The sequence below is a fragment of the Pleurodeles waltl genome, chromosome 7 (assembly GCF_031143425.1).
Source record: "Pleurodeles waltl isolate 20211129_DDA chromosome 7, aPleWal1.hap1.20221129, whole genome shotgun sequence".
In the NCBI taxonomy this organism is placed as follows: Eukaryota; Metazoa; Chordata; class Amphibia; order Caudata; family Salamandridae; genus Pleurodeles; species Pleurodeles waltl.
The window spans coordinates 968499655-968526970 of NC_090446.1; the positions used below are offsets into that span (position 1 = coordinate 968499655).

A 27316-nucleotide genomic window follows, 5' to 3' on the forward strand; every position below is an offset into this window, starting at 1 on the left:
CAGGGTATCTTCATCCAGTTGGGGTAAACCTGGCTAGATCTTTTAGCCTTTGTTGAGAACATTCAGTGTGAATAATTTTACATGTTGTAGTTTCCACACGAACACTGGCTTGGAAACGTATTTAGCTGGAATTCAAGAAGGGACTTCTGTATGTCTTCCTGCCTCCTTCTCTCTTGCCCCAACTTCTGAAGAAGTCCGTGCTTAAGTCATTGGGCCAGAAGAGTGTGGTACCCAGATCTCCTGAGCCCAAATCTACGTAACTTATACCTCCATGCATGAAGATACAGCAGGAGCAATTGACTGCGTTCACTTTACCAACACAGTGTGTGGATGTCATTCTTGCAGTGTGAGCCTGGAATACAGAAACCTTACAGGCAAAGATGTAATTTTATTTGTTTAGTCTAGTAACAGCAAGTTCGCTCTCAGCATCAGTTGACCCCATAGGATCTGTTGGCAGATCCAGATTGACTCAGACTTAATGATCTCCTCCAGGGACCGTGTCCGCAGTACCGAACCCATTGTGATTCTGAACTTCGAAATAGAGCTGTACCAGTGTTGCTCGGCATCATTCCTAGCTCTGACCAGGACTACACGGCCTTAACAGGAGACAGAGCCCCATTAACTGACGGGCTCACTGAGGAGTATGGATAGGAGGGGGAGCTAAGGATCCCTATTCCTACACTGACCCCCCACCCCCCCAGCAGAGTCCTTGGCTGATGACAACTGGTATGAAGACCTGGCTTACGCTAGTGGTCTGAATACCTCACCAAATGCTGCCTTCTCTGTCTTCGCACAGCGGATATGGAGAAAGGAGCTTCTTTTGGTTTGGTGGTCTGAAGGGTGGATGAGGTCCTAGATCAACAGCTTCCCATGGTTTAAGTCAAAGCAAATGACTGAGATGTTTCAACTGGGGGTATACCAATCATAACCCTTACTGCCCTTCATCAAAGCCCTCACTGATGCCTTGCTCAGGCCTGTGCCAAGCCCTGCACAGGAACTCCTGTGCACAGGACCATTGCTCTCCGCCATCGTCCTGCTCCTAGGGTCCCAGCATTCCTCTCCCAACACTATACCCCTGAAAATATGGTAGTCTAGGCCTCAGCTTTCCCAAACCCTCCCAGCATGGTTCCCTACACCACCACAGGATAGGGAATACAAGATGCTGGATACCTTTGGAAAGCTAATTTTTTAATCGTTTGGACTGGCTCTGTGGTCCATATACACTGCATGTTTATTGGGGCGTTATTCTAATACTATATGGCATTGGGTTGCGCAAGTACTTCCTGTGGTCTTTGAAGAGGCCCGGTCCACCTTTTCCCAAGATGTTGCTGATAGGTGAGATGCAGCAAAGTGCACAAAAAGATGTTGATGGTATACGACCAACTCACAGGCAGAGCCATTGCTTCTTTGGTGGTGCTGAGATGCCACACTGGGTTGAGAAATACTGGCTTTTCATGGAATGTCCAAGCCTCACTCATAGAAATGCTCTTTGATGGATCCCGTCTCTTTGTAGACATGGCAGATTTGGCCTTGGAAACATGTAGGGCCACTGCTAGGTTGTTGGGGCTTACTCTAGCCCCCTGACAGCCATATTCTGTCTTGCGCCCCTTCCGTGAATACAGTAGGGGCTATCCGCCGTGTCCTATCCTACCAAGTCCTGCTGTAAACCTGCTGTGTCCTTTAGCCATTATCCCCTCCCCCAAATATCCTCCAGACAGCCGCACAGTTTGTCCTCACGCCAGCATGGGCACCAGGTTTGCGACATAAACCAACACCATCTGCACCAATGGTGGGACATAATCTCAGATAAGTTGGTGCTTCAGATTGTCCAACAGGGTTACGCCCTCTCAGTTCAGAAAACCCCAGCACTAATCACTCCAGCCCAAGTTTGACTGACAGAGGATCACCCTGTGTTCTTGCGACAGAAAGTACTGGCCCTTCTGGGCAAAGGAACCATTGAGAGGGTGCCAGTATTAGAAGCTGATTGTGGTTGCTATTTCCGCTAGTTTCTGGTGACAAAGAAGGATGGAGAACTCCACCCTTTTCCAGATCAGTGCCCTCTCAACAACTTCTTGAAAAGGAAAAATTCAAGCTGCTGTCCCTGGCTCAAGCCTTAGCTGCCCTCGACCCTGGAATTTGGATGGTAGTGCTGGACTTCCAAGACACTTAATTCCACATTCTCTTCCTGCATTCCCACAGACATTAACTGTGGTTAACGGCGGGCCAGGAGCATTATCATTTCACTGTGCTCCCCTTCAGTCTTACCACCGCCCCTCAGGTGTTCACCAGTTTGGAGTTGTTTGCAGCACATTTGTACAGATCAGAGGTTCCAGTCTCACGCTGCCTTGACAATTGACTCTCGAAGTCAGACTTGCCCAGACAGTTGTGTTGCACCCTCAGTCTATGGTGGTCCTCCTGCATTCACTGGAGTTCACTATCAGTGTGGCAAATTGATACCTGACTCCCTATCAGACGCTCACTTACATCAGAGCTGTCCAGAATATTCGGGTTATGATTCCGGTGTTTCAACCTCTATCCTGGATTTCGATGAGACTGACTCTAGGACTGTTAGGCCTCATTGCCTTCTGCATCCTCTTGGTGAAACATGCTTGTTTTCATATGCAGGCCCTTCAGTGTGATTTGAAGACCCAGTGGGCACAGCATCAGGGAAATCTCTCCGATATAGTCCACATATCGGAGGGAATTGCAACAGATCTGCTGTGGTGGCTTACAGATAGCAATTTGGTCAGTGGCAGGCCTCTCTCTCTCTTCAAATCCCTGAGCTTACAGTGGCAAAAGATACAACACTCCTGGGTTGGGGTGGCCACTTGGGAAAAGTAGAGATCAGAGGAATCTGGTCTCTCAGCTTCACATCAGTCTGCGGGAACTGAGAGTGATTCGGCTGCCATTAAAAGCCTTTCTTCCTTCAGTCAAGGGAAGGTTAGTTCAAGTGTTCACAAACAATACCACCGCCATGTGGTACCGCAATAAACAAGGTCCTCCCGGCAAGGGGTATGCCCTGGGCTTGCTTAAAAGATATCTGTGTGCCATTTCTACTTTTTCATGGTTGCAGATCAACCTTCCCTGATCAAGTCCCCTGTTGTGACTAGATTCCTGAAAGGCTTAGAACATATGTTTCCTTCCATGCCTTTCATTATGCCCTGCTAGGACTTGAATTAAGTTCTCACCTACCTTGTGTTCTCCATTTGAGCTGATGCATAGCTGCCCTCTGTGGCTCTTAACACTGAAAACTGTCTTCCTTGTGGCTATAACATCTGCCAGGAGGGTTAGCAAGTTGCAAGTAACTCTCCATTAACCCTCCCTACACTTCATTTTCCCAGACAAACTGGTTCTAAGGACTCTGGTATCCTTTATTTTTTACCAAAAGTGGTAACATATTTTCTCACCAGGTAAAACGTGAACCTGCCTACTTAAGAGGAGAGACTCCACTGTTTAGGCCCAAAAAGAGCATTAACGATATTCTATATTAATTGTACAAAAGATTTAGGGTTGGATTTGAAGGGGCAAAGAAAGGAAAGGCAATTCAGAAGAGAACCATTGTGATGGATCATCCTCTGCATTAATATCTGCTATGCTGTGGGCATGAATCCTCCTCCTCAGGGCTTAAGGGCTTACTCTACTAGAGCTACAGCTGCGACCACTGTGTTAGGTAGACGAACAGCAGTCTCAGACAGCTGTCAGGCAGCAGTGTGGCTTCTCTGCGCATTTGTGCCAAACACTACTGCCTCAACAGTCAGGTCTGGTGAGATGGACCCCTTTGCCTGTTTGTCCTCCAGGATTTCTTAGTCTGAAACAATCTTCAGAAACACCTCAGGGAGACACATTGCTTTGGTATCCATTTTAAGGTAAGGAATCTGTGGCTAAAAGTCTCTATCAGATGAACAAGTTACTTACCTTTGGTAACAATTTTATCTGGAAGAGATTTTATCTAGCCACAGATTACTTACTGACCCTCCCATTATCCCACAAACTGTCTTCTCTAAATTAAGAGATCCTTTTGGACCTCAGTTGTGACAATATGTCATTCTTCCTCAGCTTGGCTTGCGCTTCCGGTTCAGACAAAATAGCCAAAAGCAGAGATCAACTTACTGGGTTGCGCTTATATAAGCCCTGCGCTTGTCACCGACACTCAAGGGAAATTGCCAAAAATATTCTAAGGTAATGAATCTGCCACTAGATGGAGTCTCTACCAGATAATGCATTCCGGAAGGTAAATAACTTGTTCTTTTTATTGAAAAAGAAAATCTGCTATTTAGTAAAGCTCAGTTTCTTCCAGAAAATTGAAAACCTTTGCTTGTGTAAAATGTAAAGTTTGTCAGAAAAATGCCAAACTACTATTTGCGGATAAAATAAGTGCATGGATTAGGGAGTATATCTGTTACCTATATTTTAGCACCATTTGATTGGCGACAAAGTCTACTAATCTGCTACTGTGGTAGTTGTTTTATGACTAATATGAACATATTACAAAATGTATTGTGATATGTTTGCATAATAATCACTATATGAAACTTCGTTATAGTGCTGGGATTTACATGATTGGTATAAGTTAAATAACATGCCTACTAACTGAGGCCCAAGGTTATGAAATCTGTCTACCTTTTCATTTGTGGTAAGGGGCATTGAATGTTTATAATAATAAAGGCGTGTAAAATTTATATCCTGATTTTTTTGTTTACTGCCTGTAAAACTGAAGAACACATCTTTAGGACCGTTCTCCAGGTACCCAAACAACCAGGAGGAGAATCTGGCTCACACTGAACAATGGATTATATGAGTAGGAGTGGCACTTTACTATAGTCATTAAATAAATTGTGCTGTTAAATGCGTCTGTTGATGCAGTTTTTACAGCATGTTTCCATCAGTCAGGGGAAAATTAGTTCACCAAAGTGTTGAATCCAGTGCCTCAGAAACACACTGTAAATGATTGGCTTTCTTTGAGCTCATAGATTTATGTCTAAATAATATATTGACTTTTTTTGTCTACAGAGCTGAATCATCTTTCAGGCCAGAATACAAAACATGGTGATCAAATGAGACAAGTGCTGGTGTGGAGACAAAATGAAATGAGATCTCTAAAGCAGCAGAGGGAATGGGTGGACTGCCTGCTGATGATGTGCCGTAATGTGGAGGAGATCATAAAAGGTAGGGTGTACTCTTCCAGATATTAGCGCCATTTAGAACAATTACAGTTGTAACTACTATCATATTTTTTAGGGTGACTACGCTGTGTAATACATATTTGAGAATCAGAAACTAATCTGTCTACCATGTATGTCTTTTAAGTAGAAAGATTTTGTAGATCACCTACATTAATATTCCTATGTGTATCAAATTTCCAAAATGATTCTGAGCACATATTTATGTATAATAAACTGTAAGCAAAACTGCAGGTTTTAAAAACAAATGGTAAAAGCATAGCAACTTTCACAGTTTAGATCAGTGGTTCCCAACCTTTTGACTTCTGTGGACCCCCATTTTATCATTACTGGAACCCGGGGACCCCCACTGAATCATTATTGGAATCTGGGGACCCCCCCCCAATGAGTCATTGGGGACCTATAATGTTAATATTATTTAATTTTCTGAGCAGTCGCGGACCCCCTGAGAAGGCTTTGCGGACCACCAGGGGTCCCCGGACCACAGGATGGGAACCACTGGTTTAGATAACTAACCATTTCTAGTGTGAAACACCAAAGAATTAGCTTTAACTAGTTACTGTGCTCAGCAGGACCACTCACTTTTAACTTTGTTTTTGTTATTGATCTCAATATTTCAGTTCCATGCCCAAAAAATGGACTTTTGCTCTGTGGATCTTAAGGATTTCAGTATTCTCAATTCAGATTGTGGTTATGTATTTATCTTATTATATTTATTCCATTTAGTGACTATATTATAAAGTATTTTTATTCAAGATAAATAGATTTTTGTAAAGTTGTTGTTGGCTGAACAGAAAACATTTCAGCAAAATCCATAAATAAGAATGTACAAATGGTATAAGATACTAGTATGTACAACAAGTAGTCATAGGGACCATCAAACTTTAAACCGCCCCTGTAACTTTACACAACAAAAAAATAAAGAAGTGACACACATTCATATAAAATAGTCCGTCAAAAAGAAAATCATAGTACAAACCCTTTTTACATAAGTGAACCTAAGATCGCACCAGAAGGCATGCATTCATAGGAGTTCTTGACAGTACTGATAACGGTATATTCTTGTAGATGATTGTAGTGGATGCGTAGCCTAATGATGAAATAGATTTCTAGCCATCAGACACATTGGGCATGAAACCATAGGGACCCCTTATGACTAGAACTCAAGTAAGGGTGGCTGTATAGCTTTGTATTAATCATCTGTATCAGTGAGTACATTTGATAGTTGTTCTAGTATTTGAATATGCCACAGTCTTAGCTACCAGTGGCCAGGTGAATTAGTGCATTGCTGGCTTCAGGGTAGTGAAGAAATACTTTCGACTGGAATTGGGAGCGCTTTAAAAAAGAAGTGGAATTTCATAACATCTTCATTTAAATTGTTGATTTAGCACAGCCAAGATTAAAAAAAGTGGCTATAACACTAAGTCCTCCTGTAACGTCTGTAGCAGGTGGTGATATTTGACCATATAGAGGTTATTCTGGTTTGGTGTAATATTGATTTCAAGGTACTTGATAGATTTGCTTGTCCAGTCGAGTTGGCTTTTGGGCTTCGAAACATCCCATCTCTGCTGGAGTCAGTATTTCAAACTTGTTGATATTAATTTTAAAACTAGAGATTTCTTCATAGTTGTTAGGTTGGAATTGCAATAAATGTAATGAAGTAGCTAGAGATGCCAGGGTAAGTAAAACAATCTGCAAAGAGTATGACTTTCATGCTCATGTGCCACAAAAGAAATGCCATTTATGTTATTATCTGTTCTAATTCTAGTGGCAGTAGTTCAAAAGCAGAGAGAGAGGGCAACCTTGCTGGATGCCTCTCTGGAGTGGAAATGGATTGGAGAAGTTACCATTGATATTAACATGGAACATGGTATCCTGCCATCACCATTTTTATAAAGGTGGGGCCAAGTGCTAGAGGGTTTTAATTAGAAAGTTCATTTTCACCTGGTTGAAGGGCATTTCTGCGCCCACCAAAGTCAGAATAGCTAGACTTGCTTTCTCTTTGACTCTTTTAACCAGGTGTACTACCCTTCTGATATTATTATGGGTCGGCCTTTTTGTTATGTCGAGTTGTATAACACACTAATCACTCAAGAGGGTATCCAGTCTGTTGGGGAGGTGTGTGTAGGTGTGTGGTCTCAAGTTGCTTATACAAAGATCCAGGTCTTATGCTTTTTGCAGAACTCGAGAAGTAAGAAGGAGGCTCTGATGTGTTGAAAGAGGTCATTCCATGTACTGGGTGCGATGTAGGATAATGAGCGACTGCCTGTTTTTCTTTTGTGGATGTTGGGAGTGTATGTGAGTGAGAGTACGGCAGAGCGTAGGTGTCTGATGGGTTGGTGAAAGTGTATGCAGTTATTCTGGTCCTGTGTTGTGTAGGGCCTTTATATGTGTATGTGAGAAGTTTGCATTGGCTGCACTTGTGAATGGAGAGGCAATGAAGCTTCCTGAGATGCTGTCTGGTGTGGCATGGGAGGTCTGGTATGAGTCTTGCAGCTGCATTCTGGATTGTCTGGGATCTTTGTAGGAGTTGTTTGGAGATTCCAATGTAGAGTGTTGCCGTAGTCCAGGCTGGTGGAAATGAGTGCCTGCTGAGGCAACTATGTAAAGATCTTTTGCAGCATGCGTAGACTGTGGAAGCAGAAAGTGCTCACTTTTGATTTGAGCCATCATGTTGAGATTGTTGTCTAGGATGATCCCTAGATTTCTTGTGTGATCTGTGCATGCGGGTGTTGGTCCTAGCTCTGACAGCCATCAGACCATGACAAGGTGTTATTGCCGAAGACTGCTATTCCATCTTGTTGCAGTTGAGCTGCAGGCACTTACTTTGCATCTAGTCTGCTACCATGGGCATGCAGTTGGTGAAGTTGGTTGTGGTGGTGGTTGTCTTGTTCGTCAGGGACAGGATGAGTTGGGTATCATCGGGGTAGGAGATGATGGTGATGTCTTGTGATCGGATGATGTTAACAAGCAGTGTCATGTGTATATATTGAAAAGGGGGAACTGAGGGATGGTCCCTGGGAGACTATGCATATCAGCTTCTTGGTCTCTGATGTAAAGGGTGGCAGCCTGACCCTTTGGGTTTTTCCCGTGAGGAAGAAACAGATCCATTTGAAAGTGGATCCTTGTATGCTAATCTCCTGGAGTCTTCTAATGAGGGTCTTGCGGAAGACAGTGTGGAAGACCGAGGAGCGGTCATACAGGATGATGGCACTCCTGGCTCATGAGACTGCCTTGCTTGTGGAGAGTCCTTTACTCACCACTATGTGTAAGCTCAAACTTGGCATCCGTTGGAAGGGGCCAATCGGACACATCTCCTGTGGCTTATTGGCTGGGACTTTGATGCAGTTCTGGATGTTGACCTTGACCGCTCACACATCCCGCTGTCAAGCACTCCCTCGGTTAAACAAGCCATGGCCCTGAGTAAATGGGTGCTGGATTGGTCCTTGACCCATGCATGGTGGGCTCACAATGTAGGAGCGAGAGAGTGCTCCTTATATCCCCCCTTTCCCCATTTTGCATACCCGCTTTGCCCATATGCTGTGCCCTTTAAGTTTACAAGCGGCAGTCATTAATGCTACATATCTGGGGAAAAAGTTGTTGGACCACAATCTCTTAGAGTTAGGACTGACTTGGGTCCGGGTTTCTCCCGTATTCCCTCATGGCAACCACAAACAGCCCTCCTGGAAGATATAGGGCCTGATTTAGATTTTAGTGGATGGGGTTACTCCGTCAAAAATGTAACGTATATCCCGTCCGCTGTATTGCAATGTCCCTAGGACATAATGAAATCATAATACAGCGGATGGGATATGCGTCATGTTGGTGATAGAATAACCCCATCTGCCAAGCTCTCAAATCAGGCCCATAGTTTTTAAAGAGACCCTGGCCACCACCGTAGATGCTTTCTTTGAGGATAATAATGCTACTGCTTCCTCCCCATTAATAGAATGGGAGGCATTAAAGGTGGTTTTGAGGGGGGTATCTATTGCCACCATAACTGGTGCACACCAATCTGTTCTGCACAACACTGACTTCTACCTTGGCCAGCTTGAAAGAGCTTCACCCAAACCTCCAAATCTGTTTGGGTCAAAGAGGATTACAGCAACCTTAAAATGGCACCCTGACTCATCAGGGAAGTTGTGGAAACAGATCATATTCTTTTCTTTCAGTTACTCACACATGTTAAGGCGAGACACAGGGTGCGAATGGATTTAAGTGCATTTATTGAAGCAATCCTATTCCTGTATAAAAACTATGTGCTGCAATAATAAGGCAGATGAAACAAAACAAGGTAACCAACGTTACAGTCAAAGTGAAAAAGAGGAACAACCCCATCATGTTGTGTGTTTCTAGATGTTCTAGAGATTCCTACCTAACCCTATGTCTATATCTGAAATCATAGTGGTTGTAACACTCTGCCTGGCCCGACATAAGGGATTTGCCCCAGCCCCATACCTGAATCTAATACCAGGGGTCTGCCTGTTTTGTGGATGTCAATTATTTTGGGAGGCTGATAGGTCCTCACCAGCAAAGCTGTCTGCTGTGTAGTAGAAGTTCCAGGTTAATCATGACAGGGATGCCTTCTACAGTACTTGGGACTATGTGTAGTTTATATATCGACTGATGCATTGTTTGAACCACAGTTCTGATGTAATGCTGTGTCTCGGAGATAGAAGCTGGCTCCTGGACTGGCAATACGAGTTAACGTACCATGTACTGCACGAAACAGCCTAGAAGTACAGATTACAGGTGGTACAAATGCTGAATAAATTTACGGCTTGAACCTTGCCTTCTTAGAATCAAGCAGCTGACAAAATATGTAAAAGCTATTGCTAAAAAGTAGTCTGGCAAAATCATGCATGAAAACATGTATAGATAAAATAAGGTACAAGCCGTGAAATTAAGGTAAGATAAGGATGCTCAGTACAAAAAGGGTCCTCACGACACCCTCCCCTTGTCAGTTATGGAGTGCAAATTCTAATATCCCCTAAAATGAATAAAAAGATAAAATGTTTTTAAAAAAAACTATAAAGGGTGTCCATGTAGACCAGCAGAACAGTCCAAAAGAAGAAGACGGCCAGTTTAAAAGACATTACTAATTTTGGTATAAAGGGTCCAAATAAAAAAATCATCGGAATCCCATATGAGGTTATCAAAAACATTACTGGGGACGGGATCTAAGAGGGACTCCCATTTAGCAGATTATATCATCACCAAAGCCTCATCCAAAAGATCAAAGGACCACATATGATCTGTAGTCTCTGCCGCAGCTAACGGGACGGCATGCCATGCCAAATGAAAGGACTTCTGGAGCCAGCGTATCCTTGTCATTGGAAGCTGGCTCATAGAAGGCATCACAAAGCAACCACAGTATCATAGGTCATAGGACAACTCCGGGAATGTATCCTCAACAGGAACATAATCGATTCATGTGTGTAGAAAGTACCTGTTGTTGAACCAGGCACACTTCCATTAAATTCTTAAAGGGCCACCATATGCAACGGAAAACAGACTGCACAGAGCAGAATGCTAGCATAAATGAAGTGGACCAGTGTTTATAAAGTTCCTCCAACAGTGATACTCCAAAGTACTGCATCATACGATCAGAACACAGTTGGGCTGGTGGTAGCTCCATCACTCTTCTTGTTTGAGACAGGGTAGCTATTGCAAATCAAAAACTGCAACAGCAGGATACCGCTAATTAATGCTAGTACTAGCGAAATGCCTCTAAAAACGCTCATAAAAATGAGTGTATGGCTGATGGTAATATTCCAAAAGCAGTCTGGAATGTACTTCCTAATCAAGACTCTATTCCCTTAAAAAGCTGTACAGCCCTGCGTGTGAAATGTATTATAAATGTGATTCATCAAATCACCGAAATGTCTTGAAAAGTTGATATTAAGAGGGATTGTATTGCTGCTGATGACCTTGCCACTAGTAGGTCATAGACCTGCATGATTCGCCCGTCTCCTTGCCTACACCTGTCCTTTCCGTGGTCAGGCCATTTGATGTACATTGTACTACTAAGCTGGATATAAATGAAGCCTTCCGAGAACACTATGCTGAGTTATATAGTGCTTGCCCCCCCCTTGTCCCTGGGTGATATGGATGCTTTCTTTGGTGATTTACAACTGCTACAGGCCTCGGTTCCCCATAGGGATAAACAAGGCACCCCCCTAAAGCAGGACAAGTTCTGCCATGCTCTAGGGGAATAGGCACATAATAGGATACCTGGGTAGATGGTTTACCCATCGAGCTTTATGCTACCTTTGCCTCCTGGTTGGCTCTTCAGCTAGAACGTCTGTATAATGCCTCATTGGAGGTGGGCACCCTGCTACACTTGAGTCTTGGTCATGTTCCTCCTTAAGCCTGATCATAATCCTGAGGACTTACCTTCTTATAGACCTCTGTCTCATTTTACCACTAAGAAATATTTGGTAAGGTGCTGGTGGGGCATCTGCTCCCTCTTCTTCCTAAATTGATCCACATTGGCCAATGTGAATTTGTGCCACAACAGAGTACCTTCTTGAATATCCAACGATTTTATCAAGTAATGAAGATCACCAGACAGCATTATCTTTTAGCAGGTTGCCTTTCGCTGGATCTCCAACAAGCATTTGACACCCTGGGTTTGGAATAAATTCAATCTTCCTGCTGCGTTTATTCGCTGTGTCAAACTCCTGTATTCCAAACCCACCCCAAGAGCACGGACAAGGAGGCACATTTTATCGCTATATTGGATATCTTGTGGGACCAGACAGGGCTGCCCCTTGTTTCCCTTGCTGTTTGTTCTAGCTGTGGAGCCCCTCAAGCAGTGCCTCAGAAAAATGGCTGATGATTGGGGTATCCCTCAGGGTCCAAAGACCCATGCAGTCTCCATGTGTGCAGACAATATGATAGTAATGTACATTTGAGACCTGAGGACTGACCTAACTCCGCTATCTCAAGTGCTTCATCTATTCGGAGAATTGTCTAGCCTCTGAGTTAATTATACCAAGTCTTTTGATTTCTCTTTCCAAAATACTCTGATCCACAACATGTTGCATCTGGATACGCAAACTGTCCAGGTATCACAGCATACGTTCTGGTATTTATCCAAATATGCAGAGCTGCCACAGATTTAATTGACAGGAATTTACAGAGGGCCATCTCCTCCCTGAGATCCCAAATTAATTCTGGATTACACTACCCTTGTCGGTAGCTGGTTGGATTGCCTTGTCCAAAATGGCCCCGACTACTCTGTTATGTTAACCTACCCATTATTGTTCCATCAAGCAGGTTTAAAACCTTGTACTCCTTGTTGATTGATTTGATTTGGGGCGCCGGGTTGGCCTCTTGAAAATGCAATTGCCACCAGGGGAGGGTGGAATGGGGCTCCGGACATCAGGGCATATTGTTTGGCGGGACAGCTACAGTAGTTATCCTAATGGCCAGCAGGTATCCAGCTCAACAAGATTGGATACACACCAAGTATGTGGTGCATAGGCATATTGCACAGATTATTATTAGCAGGAGTGACATGGCCCCATGGCATGCCACTTGAACAGGTACACACTCCCTAGTTGTGTGGCCCCTTGGCTCCTATTACAGGCTACATATCACAATCATATAACATACGCCAATTTAACACCCATGCAAGACAAGAGAGCACCCGCACCGCCTACCTATCCAGATATGAACTGTTCTGTAATACAATGAAGGGACAATACACAATTACCCAGTTCATTCTGTACAATTTAAGAAGTAGCCGCAATGCTAGCCATTATTGCTTGACAACGCCATAACCTATTGGAGGCACGCTCTCAGTTATATGAATTCACCCCCATATTACGCCCCAAATATCCCACCCCAGGGCTTTCCCATCACTATGGAGGAAAGGTGGGGTCTCTATGATGGGAAATCTCTTTGCTGAAGGTATGCTGATATCTCATCCAGAATTCACTCAGCATTACAGCCTCCCAAATTCTCTTTCTGACGCACACCACCATTCTGTGGTAAGTCCACAGATACTGGTCACCAGTGGAGGCAGAGCCTGATGCACATCCCCTGATTGAGGCAGTATATGAAATGGGAACGAGCAGGTATCTTGTCAAATGGCTCTATAGGGGTGTACATGTCAATTTACACACCGATCTCGGCCCATTACGAGCACAATGGGACACTGACATAAATTGTGCCTAACATGATTGTGGCATTTTCTCCTAAAATATCCCAGTTTGGTTTCCTGCAATTCTCGCTTTAAGTTTATACAATTCTTCCTCTTGCACAGGGCCTGTTTGACACCAATGTAACTCCATAGGAATTTCCTCGCAGCATCACCTGATTGTCCTAGATGTAAGGCTGATACTGCAGATCTTTTGCATATGTTATGGACTTGTCCCACTCTGCCCCCTTACAGAGGGGAGATGTCCTCTCAGAATTTACTAGGCTTACTCACCGGTATGCAATGGAACACTGTCTCTTGGACCTCTACTTCTGGCCAAAGAATTTGACAGTAGTGCATTTTGTGGACCTTATGCTTCTACTGGTCAAACGACAGATCAGCAAGTGGTGGAAGTCCTCTGGGGCTCCACTTGCTTCATGCTGGTGGAAGAAGTACAGAGTTGAGGCACGGCTGAAAGCTATGTGCTATGCAGAGATGAATACCGCTGCCTCCGTAAACGACCAATAGCCTTTAGAAAGGTTTAGCTACAGGGAGGATGAGGATGCATAGTCCTTAATTACTAATATTACTAATAAGCACAGATACCCCACTTACCTGAACATATGTATTAGTCTGATGACCAGTACACAAGATAGAAGCTTCCTGTAGGAAGTTGGCTCTGTATGTACTATTTCAAAGTAAGAAATAGCATGCACAGAGTCTAAGGGTTACCCTTAGAGGTAAGATAGTGGCAAAAAGAGATAACTCTAATGCTCTATTTTGTGGTTTTGTGGTCGAGCAGTAGGCTTATCAGAGGGTAGTGTTAAGCATTTGTTGTGCACACACAGGCAATAAATGAGGAACACACACCCAAAGACAATTCCAGGCCAATAGGTTTTTGTATAGAAAAATATATCTTCTTAGTTTATTTTAAGAACCACAGGTTCAAGATTTACAATCAATACTTCAAATGAAAGGTATTTCACTTGGGTAACTTAGGAACTTTGAATCAGCAAAATAGCATGTACAGTTTTCACCAAATTGGCAATAATCTATTTTAAAACTAGACACGGTGCAATTTTCAACAGTTCCTGGGGAAGGTAAGTGTTTGTTAGTTTTGCAGGTAAGTAAACCACCTACAGGGTTCAAAGTTGGGTCCAAGGTAGCCCACGGTTGGCGGTTCAGAGCAACCCCAAAGTTACCACACCTGCAGCTCAGGGCCGGTCAGGTGCAGAGGTCAAAGTGGTGCCCAAAACACATAGGCTTCAATGGAGAAAGGGGTGCCCCGGTTCCAGTCTGCGAGCAGGTAGGTACCCGCGTCTTCGGAGGGCAGACCAGGGGGGTTTTGTAGGGCACCAGGGGGGACACAAGTCAGCATAAAAAGTACACCCTCAGCGGCACGGGCGGCTGGGTGCAGAGTGCAAACAGGCGTCGGGTTTGCAATTGGTTTCAATGGGAGACCCAGGGGTCTATTCAGCGAAGTAGGCAGGCAAGGGGGGGGCTCCTCGGGGTAGCCACCACCTGGGCAAGGGAGAGGGCCACCTGGGGGTTGCTCCTGCACTGGAGGTCGGATCTTTCAGGTCCTGGGGGCTGCGGGTGCATTGTCTTTACCAGGCGTCGGGTTCTTAGACGCAGGCAATCGCGGTCAGGGGGAGCCTCTGGATTCCCTCTGCAGGCGTCACTGGGGGGGCTCAGGGGGCTCAACTCTGGCTACTCACAGGGTCGCAGTCGCCTGTGAGTCCTCCCTGTAGTGTTGTTTCTCCGCAGGTCGAGCCGGGGGCATCGGGTGCAGAGTGCAAAGTCTCACGCTTCCGGCGGGAAACGTTTTGTCTTTAAAAGTTGCTTTTTTGTTGCAAAGATGTTTCTTCTTTGGAGAAGAGCCGCTGTCCTTGGGAGTTCTTGGTCCTTTTAGATGCAGGGTAGTCCTCTGAGGCTTCAGAGGTCGCTGGACCCTGGGGGACGCGTCGCTGGTGCAGTTTTTCTTCAAGTAGGGAGACAGGCCGGTAGGGCTGGGGCCAAAGCAGTTGGTATCTCCGTCTTCTCTGCAGGGCTTTCAGGTCAGCAGTCCTTCTTCGTCTTCAGGTTGCAGGAATCTATCTTGCTAGGATCTGGGAGCCCCTAAATACTCAATTTAGGGGTGTGTTTAGGTCTGGGGGGTTAGTAGCCAATCGCTACAAGCCCTGAGGGTGGCTACACCCTCTTTGTGCCTCCTCCCTGAGGGGAGGCGGGCACATCCCTAATCCTACTGGTGGAATCCTACATCTGCAAGATGGAGGATTTCTAAAAGTCAGAGTCACTTCACCTCAGGACACCTTAGGGGCTGTCCTGACTGGCCAGTGACTCCTCCTTGTTTTTCTCATTATCTCCTGCGGCCTTGCCACCAAAAGTGGGGCCGTGGCCGGAGGGGGCAGTCAAACTCCACTAGATGGAGTGCCCTGGGGTGCTGTAACAAAGGGGGTGAGCCTTTGAGGCTCACCGCCAGGTGTTACAGTTCCTGCAGGGGGAGGTGAGAAGCACCTCCACCCAGTACAGACTTTGTTACTAGCCACAGAGTGAAAAAGGCACTTTCCTCATGTGGCCAGCAACATGTCTGGTGTGTGGCAGGCTGGTAAAACTAGTCAGCCCAAACTGGAAGTCAGGTATGTTTTCAGGGGGCATCTCTAAGATGCCCTCTGGGGTGTATTTCACAATAAAATGTACACTGGCATCAGTGTGCATTTATTGTGCTGAGAAGTTTGATACCAAACTTCCCAGTTTTCAGTGCTGGTGCTGTGGAGTTCGTGTTTGACAGACTCCCAGACCATACACTCTTATGGCTACCCTGCACTTACAATGTCTAAGGTTTCGCTTAGACACTGTAGGGGCATAGTGCTCATGCACCTATGCCCTCACCTATGGTATAGTGCACCCTGCCTTAGGGCTGTAAGGCCTGCTAGAGGAGTGAGATTCAAAAGAGATTCAAAAGAGTATAATCTGCTTTGTTAGTAGCTATGGCAAATAACATCCATTTGAAGGACACAACTTCTCATTGTAAGTGTTCTTGTTGGATTTCTTAATACTTCCCTTCTGCTTGTGATAGCTTGTTTTCTGTAGAGTACATTTGATACGCCTTTGTTTCTCTATGTTCACTAATGTACTGATGCTCACTCCCCTTATGACTATCGTGAAGATGTCCTAGGTGCATTCCAGGTTAGTGTTGCCTGCCGTATTACAATGAAACTACTACATAATACGTTACAGAAGCTAAGTCCTTTATTTAGGGTCCCACAGGAGGTCTGGATTAAATCTCCATCGGCGTTCAGACATTATGCTAGGGCTCCATGTGAGGGTCAATTCAATGAGGGCATGGTCAGAGATTAAAATTGGTCTTATCTTAGCATCGCTAACTTTAGACATGATGACTTTAACTGAGTAGTGTATAACCTGTTCTGGAGTATGACCTGTGTACATGGGAGAAAAAGATGTAGTCAGAGTGGTTAATGTGCTGTTCTCTCTTGGGATCTCTTAGTCATTTGTCTTTCAATACACTTCAGTTTCTTTGAGAAACTCCTGAGTGTAATGTATATATATGTTCAATGGCGAATGTAGCTGCTGATACACATGCTGTGCACTGTTCCTGCCATCTAGTATTGGGCTCGGAGTGTTACAAGTTGTTTTTCTTCGAAGAAGTCTTTTCGAGTCACGGGACCGAGTGCCTCCTCCCTTTCTGCTCCATTGCGCATGGGCATCGACTCCGTCTTAGATTGTTTTCTTTCAGCCGTCGGGTTCGGACGTGTTCCTCTTCGCTCTGTGATTCGAATCGGGACAAGAATAAAAATCCTCAAAAAGTGTCGGTATTGTTTGTGATCGAGAAACATCTTCCATCGACACCGACGAGACAACCGTTTCGGTGGCCCTTCCGCGCCCAGCCGAGGCCTGGTTGGCCCGAACACAGACGTCGTCGAAGCCTAATGGACCGGACCCCTTTCCGTTTCTGTCCGAAGTGCTAAGTATCCATATACAGACCAGCATCGGCTGTGTAATCTGTGTCTGTCACTGGAGGACAGAGAAGATACTTGCGAGGCCTGCAAGTCCTTTCGATCAAAAAAGACCTTGAGGGATCAGAGGGCGAGGCGGATGCATATGGCGTTGAAATCTTCGGAACACCTTGACGTCGAAGAGGAGATGGCTATCTCCAGCCAGGGTTCGGACTAAGACCCCTCCGACGGAGACAGACCGCCTACAGCAGGCCAACAAGTGAGTATGCCTGCCCCAACCCAACCCCACAGTCAACCGAAGACCATAAGGCCTCGGGGACGCCACTGCCTGAAGGCCATGGCTCGACCCATAAAAAACTAAGCGGTGACCAAGCAACACCTTCGGCACCGAAAAAATCCAAGATCGTGCTAAAGTCTTCCGACTCGAGCCGAGAACCCGGCGTCGAAAAATCTCGACATCGCCTTGGCGAATCGACTAAGCCTCGAAAGAGCCTTTTGGAGCCGAGACCATCCATCACCATGGGCATTTCGGTGCCGAGAAAACCGGCTTCGAAGCCGAAAAACACCTCTTGCACAGAGGAACATGGGCTCTCTAAACAGCTAAAAGAGAGGCACAGATTTGAAGAGGAGCTTCAAATTGAAGAGTTTGACCGAACGCAGGCACGGATACAGATCCATAAGGATACTGGAAAGATCCAAACTGCCCCTCCTCTCAAATGTAAGAGAAAGCTGGCTTTCCAACCACAATCAGAGACTGAGACTGATCAGCCAAGAGCTAAAGTGGCTAGGGAAAAATCACCAACTCGCCATTTTTCGCCAGAACTTTCTCCCCCGCATTTGCCACAAAGGACAGGTTCACCAATTGGTACGCCCACTGCACATTCACCCACACATACTGTGCAGACGCAAGATGATGTAGACCCCTGGGACCTCTACGATCCCCCTGTCTCGGACAATAGCCCTGAGTGCTACCCCTCAAAACTGTCTCAACCGGAGGATAGCACCTCGTACACCCAAGTCTTGGCCAGGGCTGCTGCATTCCATAATGTTAGTATGCATTCTGAACCTTTGGAGGATGACTTCCTCTTTAATACCCTGGCCTCCACGCATGCCTCATACCAGAGCCTGCCTATGCAACCAGGCATGCTTAAACATGCTCAGCAAGTTTTTCAAGAGCCGGTAAAAGGAAGAGCCATCACACCATGGGTGGAGAAAAAGTACAAACCACCCCTGTCGGACCCAGTGTTCATCACGCAACAGCTCCCACCGGACTCTGTAGTGGTTGGTGCTGCAAGAAAAAGAGCCAACTCGCAATCATCGGGAGATGCACCACCTCCGGATAAAGAGAGTCACAAATTTGATGCTGCAGGAAAGAGAGTAGCGTCACAGGCTGCCAACCAGTGGCGTATCGCAAATTCACAAGCCCTCCTCACACATTATGACCGGGCTCACTGGGATGAGATGAGTGTTATCATCCAGCATCTCCCCAAGGAATTTCAAAAACGAGCTCAACAGGTGGTAGAGGAAGGACAAGCGATATCCAACAAATAAATTTGTTCGCATTGGACTCCGCTGATACCGCCGCAAGAACTGTGAACACGGCAGTCACAATTAGACGGCACGCTTGGCTAAGATCCTCAGGGTTCAAACCTGAGATACAGCAGGCAGTACTGAACATGCCAGTTAACCAGCAACAACTGTTTGGGTCACAAGTTGACACGGCCATCGAAAAGATGAAGAAAGACACTGACACGGTCAAAGGCATGGGCGCGCTCAACTCCTCTCAATATAGAGGAGCATTCAGGAAACCGCAATTTAGGGGAGGGTTCAGACAACAGCCTTCAGAGGCATCCACCTCTAAAGCAAAATCCACCTACCAATCCCAATATCAGAGAGGGGGGTTTTGCGGCTCCTTCAGGGGACAATTCCCAAGATCAATGGGAAAGTTTCAGCCCACCAAGCAGGCAACTAGTAACAAACAATGACTTGACTGTCACCCTTCCCCAACACACTTCACCAGTGGGGGGAAGACTAACGTTTTACCACAAACATTTGTCAGACATAACCACGGACACATGGGTCCTATCAATTATCCAACATGGCTACTGTGTAGAATTCACACATTTCCCTCCAGATATTCCCCCAAGAGCGCACAAACTGTCGGCGCAACATCTAGACATGTTACAAATAGAGGTACAGGCACTATTAACAAAACAAGCCATAGAACTAGTACCTCACCAACAAAAAGGAACAGGGGTTCATTCCCTATATTTCCTTATTCCCAAAAAGGACAAAACACTAAGACCAATTTTAGACCTCAGAACTCCAAACCTGTTCATCAAATCAGAACACTTCCACATGGTCACACTACAAGATGTAGTCCCCTTACTAAAACACAGAGAATGCATGTCAACACTTGATCTAAAAGATGCGTATTTCCTTATACCCATCCATCCATCTCACAGAAAATACCTCCGGTTTGTCATACAGGGCAAAAATTACCAATTCAAGGTATTGCCCTTCGGGATAACAACAGCACCCAGAGTATTTACAAAATGCCTCGCTGTAGTAGCAGCTCATATAAGGAGACATCACATGCACGTATTCCCATATCTCGACGATTGGCTAATAAAAGCCAACACTCAACATCGGTGTCAAAATCACACACGGTACGTAATATATACCCCACACAAACTAGGGTTCTCTATAAATTACCAAAAATCTCACTTACAACCATCCCAACTACAACAATACTTTGGAGCAACACTCAACACACAAAGAGCAATTGCCACTCCAAGCCCACAAAGAGTTCAATCATTCTAAACCATGGTATCAAACATACAACCAGATCAGCACTACAAAGTCAGATTTGTCATGAAACTCCTAGGCATGATGGCATCATGCATCGCAATTGTCCCAAACGCACGGCTACACATGCGGCCCTTACAGCAGTGCCATGCAAAACAATGGACACAGGCACAGGGTCAACTCCAAAATCTAGTGTTGATAGACCGCCAAACACACAATTAGCTTCAATGGTGGAACCCTGTAAATTTAAACAAAGGGCGGCCTTTTCAAGATCCTGTGCCTCACGCCATTCTCACAACAGATGTGTAAATGATTGGGTGGGGAGCACACCTCAACAATCACAATATTCAATGGCAACGGGACAGCCAACAAAGACAACTGCACATAAATCACTTAGAACTGCTAGCGGTCTTCCTAGCACTAAAAGCTTTTCAACCTCTTCTAGTTCACAAACACATTCTTATCATAACAGACAATATGACAACAATGTACTACCTAAACAAACGGGGGAACACACTCATCACAACTATGCCTCCTAGCACAAAAGATTTGGCATTGGGCAATTCACAACAACATTCGCCTAATAGCGCAATATATTCTAGGCATTCACAATCAATTAGCCGACAATCTCAGTCGAGATCACCAACAAACTCACGAGTGGGAAATGAATCCCCAGATACTACAAGACTACTTTCACCACTGGGGGACACCGGACATAGATCTGTTCGCAACAAAACCAAACGCAAAATGCCAAAACTTCACATCCAGGTAGCCACACCCTCAGTCCAAGGGCAATGCTCTATGGATCAATTGGTCAGGGATATTTGCTTAAGCTTTTCCCCCTCTCCCACTCATTCCTTTCTTAGTGAACAAACTAAGTCAAAACAAACTCAAACTAATACTCATAGCACCAACGTGGGCATGTGTGAGAAAGTAGCCTCTTTCTAGCCTTGTTACCCCCACTTTTGGCCTGTTTGTGAGTGTATGTCAGGATGTTTGTCACTGTTTTCACTGTCTCACTGGGGTCCTGATGGCTAGGCCCCAGTGCTCATAGTGAAAACACTATGTTTTCAGTATGTTTGTTATGTGTCACTGGGACCCTGCTAGTCAGGACCCCAGTGCTCATAAGGTTGTGGCCTATATGTATGTGTCACTGGGACCCTGTCACACAGGGCCCCAGTGCTCATAGGTGTGCATGTATGTGTTCCCTGTGTGGTGCCTAACTGTCTCACTGAGGCTCTGCTAACCAGAACCTCAGTGGTTATGCTCTCTCATTACTTTTAAATTGTCACTAACAGGCTAGTGACCAATTTTACCAATTTACATTGGCTTACTGGAACACCCTTATAATTCCCTAGTATATGGTACTAAGGTACCCAGGGTATTGGGGTTCCAGGAGATCCCTATGGGCTGCAGCATTTCTTTTGCCACCCATAGGGAGCTCTGACAATTCTTACACAGGCCTGCCACTGCAGCCTGAGTGAAATAACGTCCACGTTATTTCACAGCCATTTTACACTGCACTTAAGTAACTTATAAGTCACCTATATGTCTAACCTTTACCTGGTAAAGGTTAGGTGCAAAGTTACTTAGTGTGAGGGCACCCTGGCACTAGCCAAGGTGCCCCCACATTGTTCAGGGCCAATTCCCTGAACTTTGTGAGTGCGGGGACACCATTACACGCGTGCACTACATATAGGTCACTACCTATATGTAGCTTCACAATGGTAACTCCGAATATGGCCATGTAACATGTCTATGATCATGGAATTGCCCCCTCTATGCCATCATGGCATAGTTGGCACAATCCCATGGTCCCAGTGGTCTGTAGCACAGACCCTGGTACTGCCAAACTGCCCTTCCTGGGGTTTCACTGCAGCTGCTGCTGCTGCCAACCCCTCAGACAGGCATCTGCCCTCCTGGGGTCCAGCCAGGCCTGGCCCAGGATGGCAGAACAAAGGACTTCCTCTGAGAGAGGGTGTGACACCCTCTCCCTTTGGAAAATGGTGTGAAGGCAGGGGAGGAGTAGCCTCCCCCAGCCTTTGGAAATGCTTTCTTGGGCACAGATGTGCCCAATTCTGCATAAGCCAGTCTACACCGGTTCAGGGACCCCTTAGCCCCTGCTCTGGCGCGAAACTGGACAAAGGAAAGGGGAGTGACCACTCCCCTGGGAGGTGTCCAGAGCTCCTCCAGTGTGCTCCAGACCTCTGCCATCTTGGAAACAGAGGTGCTGCTGGCACACTGGACTGCTCTGAGTGGCCAGTGCCACCAGGTGACGTCAGAGACTCCTGCTGATAGGCTCCTTCAGGTGTTAGTAGCCTATCCTCTCTCCTAGGTAGCCAAACCCTCTTTTCTGGCTATTTAGGGTCTCTGTCTCTGGGGAAACTTTAGATAACGAATGCATGAGCTCAGCCGAGTTCCTCTGCATCTCTCTCTTCACCTTCTGATAAGGAAACGACCGCTGACCGCGCTGGAAGCCTGCAAACCTGCAACATAGTAGCAAAGACGACTACTGCAACTCTGTAACGCTGATCCTGCCGCCTTCTCGACTGTTTTCCTGCTTGTGCATGCTGTGGGGGTAGCCTGCCTCCTCTCTGCACCAGAAGCTCCGAAGAAATCTCCCGTGGGTCGACGGAATCTTCCCCCTGCAACCGCAGGCACCAAAAAGCTGCATTACCGGTCCCTTGGGTCTCCTCTCAGCACGACGAGCGAGGTCCCTCGAATCCAGCGACTCTGTCCAAGTGACCCCCACAGTCCAGTGACTCTTCAGTCCAAGTTTGGTGGAGGTAAGTCCTTGCCTCACCTCGCTGGGCTGCATTGCTGGGAACCGCGACTTTGCAGCTACTCCGGCCCCTGTGCACTTCCGGCGGAAATCCTTTGTGCACAGCCAAGCCTGGGTCCACGGCACTCTAACCTGCATTGCACGACTTTCTAAGTTGGTCTCCGGCGACGTGGGACTCCTTTGTGCAACTTCGGCGAGCACCGTTTCACGCATCCTCGTAGTGCCTGTTTCTGGCACTTCTCCGGGTGCTACCTGCTTCAGTGAGGGCTCTTTGTCTTGCTCGACGTCCCCTCTCTCTTCAGGTCCAATTTGCGACTTCCTGGTCCCTCCTGGGCCCCAGCAGCGTCCAAAAACGCCAAACGCACGATTTGCGCCTAGCAAGGCTTGTTGCATCCTTTCGGCGGGAAAACACTTCTGCACGACTCTCCAAGGCGAGAGGGATCCGTCCACCAAAGGGGAAGTCTCTAGCCCTTTTCGTTCCTGCAGAAACGTCAGCTTCTTCTGTCCAGTCGAAGCTTCTTTGCACCCGCAGCTGGCATTTCCTGGGCATCTGCCCATCTCCGACTTGCTTGTGACTTTTGGACTTGGTCCCCTTGTTCCACAGGTACCCTAGATTGGAAATCCACAGTTGTTGCATTGCTGGTTTGTGTCTTTCCTGCATTATTCCTCTAACACGACTACTTTGTCCTTAGGGGAACTTTAGTGCACTTTGCACTCACTTTTCAGGGTCTTGGGGAGGGTTATTTTTCTAACTCTCACTATTTTCTAATAGTCCCAGCGACCCTCTACAAGGTCACATAGGTTTGAGGTCCATTCGTGGTTCGCATTCCACTTTTGGAGTATATGGTTTGTGTTGCCCCTATCCCTATGTTTCCCCATTGCATCCTATTGTAACTATACATTGTTTGCACTGTTTTCTAAGACTATACTGCATATTTTTGCTATTGTGTATATATATCTTGTGTATATTTCCTATCCTCTCACTGAGGGTACACTCTAAGATACTTTGGCATATTGTCATAAAAATAAAGTACCTTTATTTTTAGTATAACTGTGTATTGTGTTTTCTTATGATATTGTGCATATGACACTAAGTGGTACTGTAGTAGCTTCACACGTCTCCTAGTTCAGCCTAAGCTGCTCTGCTAAGCTACCATTATCTATCAGCCTAAGCTGCTAGACACCCTATACACTAATAAGGGATAACTGGGCCTGGTGCAAGGTGCAAGTACCCCTTGGTACTCACTACAAGCCAGTCCAGCCTCCTACAGCATGCCAGCAGTGGTACACCACACTGTTGGACCTCTCAGTAGTACCTCACATCAAACTCCCAAACAGACCAGATCTGTTAACACAACACAAACAACAGATCAGACACCCCAATCCAGCAACGCTCAACCTAGCAATCTGGCTCCTGAAGTCTTAGAGTTTGGCTATCTAAATCTTCCAAATTAGTGTATGGAAGTCATTAAACAGGCAAGAAAACCTACCACAAGGCATTGTTATGCTAATAAATGAAAAAGGTTTGTTTTCTACTGCCAAGCAAACCAAATCACACCGTTAGATGCCTCCATACAAGACATTCTTTCTTCCATCAAAATTCATCTCACTGCAATCTCTGCTTACTTCCAGATTAAACACACAAAATCACTTTTTAGAATACCAGTTATTAAAGCCTTTATGGAAGGACTAAAAAGGATCATACCTCCAAGAACCCCACCAGTGCCCTTGTGGAATCCTAATATTGTACTTACACGACTCATGGGTCCACCTTTTGAACCCATGCATTAATGCCAAATCCAATTCTTAACTTGGAAGGTAGCATTTCTAAAAGCCATCACTTCACTACGAAGAGTTAGCGAAATACAGGCGTTCACTATTGAAGAACCCTTTATACACAAACATAAAGTGGTTCTCCACACAAATCCCAAATTTCTGCCAAAAGTCATTTCACCGTTTCATTTAAACCAAATTGTGAAGCTCCCAGTCTTCTTCCCACAGCCAGACTCAGTAGCAGAAAGAGCACTGCATACATTAGACATAAAAAGAGCACTAATGTATTAAATAGACAGAACAAAACCATTTCGTAAAACTAAGCAATTGTTCGTCACTTTTCAAAAACCCCATACTGGTAACCTTATATCCAAACAGGGCATAGCCAGACGGATAGTCAAATGCATTCAAACTTGTTACCTAAAAGCTAAAAGAGAGCTACTCATTGATTCACATGCGCCCTCCCACCTCCCCGGGAGCCTGTAGCTGTTTGTTATATGTGAATAAATATTCCTTTAACACAAACTATGTATATACAGATCTATTCCATTGAATGGCCATCTTTACTATTCTCATTCTACCACTCCTACCTCACCCTATGCGGGAAAACAATCTAAGATGGAGTCGATGCCCATGCGCAATGGAGCCGAAAGGGAGGAGTCACTCGGTCCCGTGACTCGAAAAGACTTCTTCGAAGAAAAACAACTTGTAACACTCCGAGCCCAACACCAGATGGCAGGAACAGTGCACAGCAGTGGCAGCGGAACATGCCACGAACCGATGTACACTGGGTAAGTGACATTTTCCATATATACGTCAGGATCCTATACAGAGTTAAAATCTCCTGCTAGGTGTATGTTGTCTGCAGGTAACCCCTGTAGTTAATTGAAGACCTTAATAAGAAATGTATCCTAACCTGTATTAGGGGCATTTAGGATCACTATAGTAAGTTACTTGCCCTGTAGGTAGTCTTTAACCATAACATATTGCTCCTGTTTTTCTGTTTTGTGGACCTGTTGTTTAAAGACCAACGATTTGTGCAGGAAGTGCTTAGCCATGCCTGCGGAGCAAAACACAAATGGTGCCTGAGTTTATGAGCAACCCCTCATGATAAATCTCCAGGCAGCAGGGAGTGGTCAGTAGAGCGGCTGCACTTGTGTATGTGGTACGTCAGGTACACAAAGATGATCACCTCTCATAAAGTAACAATGTTAACAAAATCCAAACTTTTAATCAAACAAGGATAGTAGAGGCATGCACCAATGGGAGTACCTTAGACAGTTTGCCCCAGCAGGAAGAGCCTTGCTGTGAGCCATTCGAGAATGGACCACTTTGTTGCACTGCGAGGAGTGTGCCTCATCACCTCTCACCCGTACGAGAGAGAAAGGTGGTGGTCTTAACACAAAATGCAGTGACAAGCCTCGTCGGAATCGTCCGACATCTCTGGGGCTGACGATCTTTCTGGTGCCAAAGAGCTGGATGCTCCGGCATTTCAGCTACTCGAGGAGAAGTGTCCAGAGGCCATTTTCTCTGAAGCTTATCAGGCTGAGGAAGAGGACGTCCAAGAATTTGTGGTGAAATTGGCACATGCCCAACCCCAGAGAACAGGTCAACTCCTCGCACCTCTACCGCACCACAGAGTCTGTCTTGAGCCCCGGAATGCTTACTGACAGACCAGACCAGAGTGCTGCTGCTGATGTCCTGAGACAAACCAAAAATGTCAGAAATGTTTGGGTTTGATTGTTTCACCGAAACCTACGCTGTCGCTGAGGTGGAGCACCACTGAGGGTTCTATCATCTAGAAACTATCCTCAATGCAAAGCAGAATAAACTGTTTTATATCCTGAAATTATCAAATTCTCCCCAATTCCCTGGCCCAGGACTGCCAGATCACGAAAAACTACAGGCTAGCCATGGAGGATAAACCAAACCTCGATCCATTGAGACCATTGCTTCCAAAAGGGCCAAGGACTCAGCCATTAGTCCACAACCATTTCCACTCTTACCTACAACACGTCCACCAACGCCACCCCCCATTCCCTTCCTCCCCCAGTGCAGAGGTGGTATTAAACTGACAATCTCAGGCCAGAGACCATGTTGCCATCAATTCCAACAGACCTTTCAGGACTGCCAGCAAGCATACACTTCCACCTTGGGATCTGCAGAGTTAATGGCCACTTGAGACACCTCAGCTGTAATGCAGGGACACTCAATTTTCCCCATCCAATCACATGACACCTGTCGGGGAAAGACTATTGCACTTCTTCCCTCAGTGGAAAGACATCACCTCAGATGAGTGGGTACTCTTCATTGTGCACAATGGGTACTGCCGAGAATTCAACACCATGCCAACCAATATACCGCCTGCCACTTAGTCCTGAGCTCAGACCTCTGCCAACTCTTAGAGGAAGATGTTATGTGCTCCTCACAAAACCTGTGCCTGTTAAACAACATAGGAAAATGGTTTACTGCCTTTACTTCTTCATCCCAAAAAAAGTACAGCTCTTTCCAGCCAATCCTAGACCTTCTGCCATGTAACAGGCATATTCTCTTTGAACACTTTCTCATGTTCACTCTGCCGTGTATCATTCTGCTGGTTGGTCAAGGTGACTTCATGTGAGCGCTGGATCTGAAAGATTTGTACTTTCAC

At 45.7% G+C, this 27316-nt stretch overlaps 1 protein-coding gene across 2 annotated transcripts in view; it reads left to right on the plus strand.

The window, feature by feature from the left end:
• Positions 1 to 27316, plus strand: part of RNF213 (ring finger protein 213) — a 1978231-nt gene that overhangs the window by 974421 nt on the left and 976494 nt on the right. For both annotated transcript variants that reach the window (XM_069199724.1, XM_069199725.1), the window contains one exon: positions 5011 to 5166. In XM_069199724.1, the coding sequence (XP_069055825.1) occupies positions 5011 to 5166 (156 nt within the window). The remainder of the gene's footprint in view (positions 1 to 5010; positions 5167 to 27316) is intronic.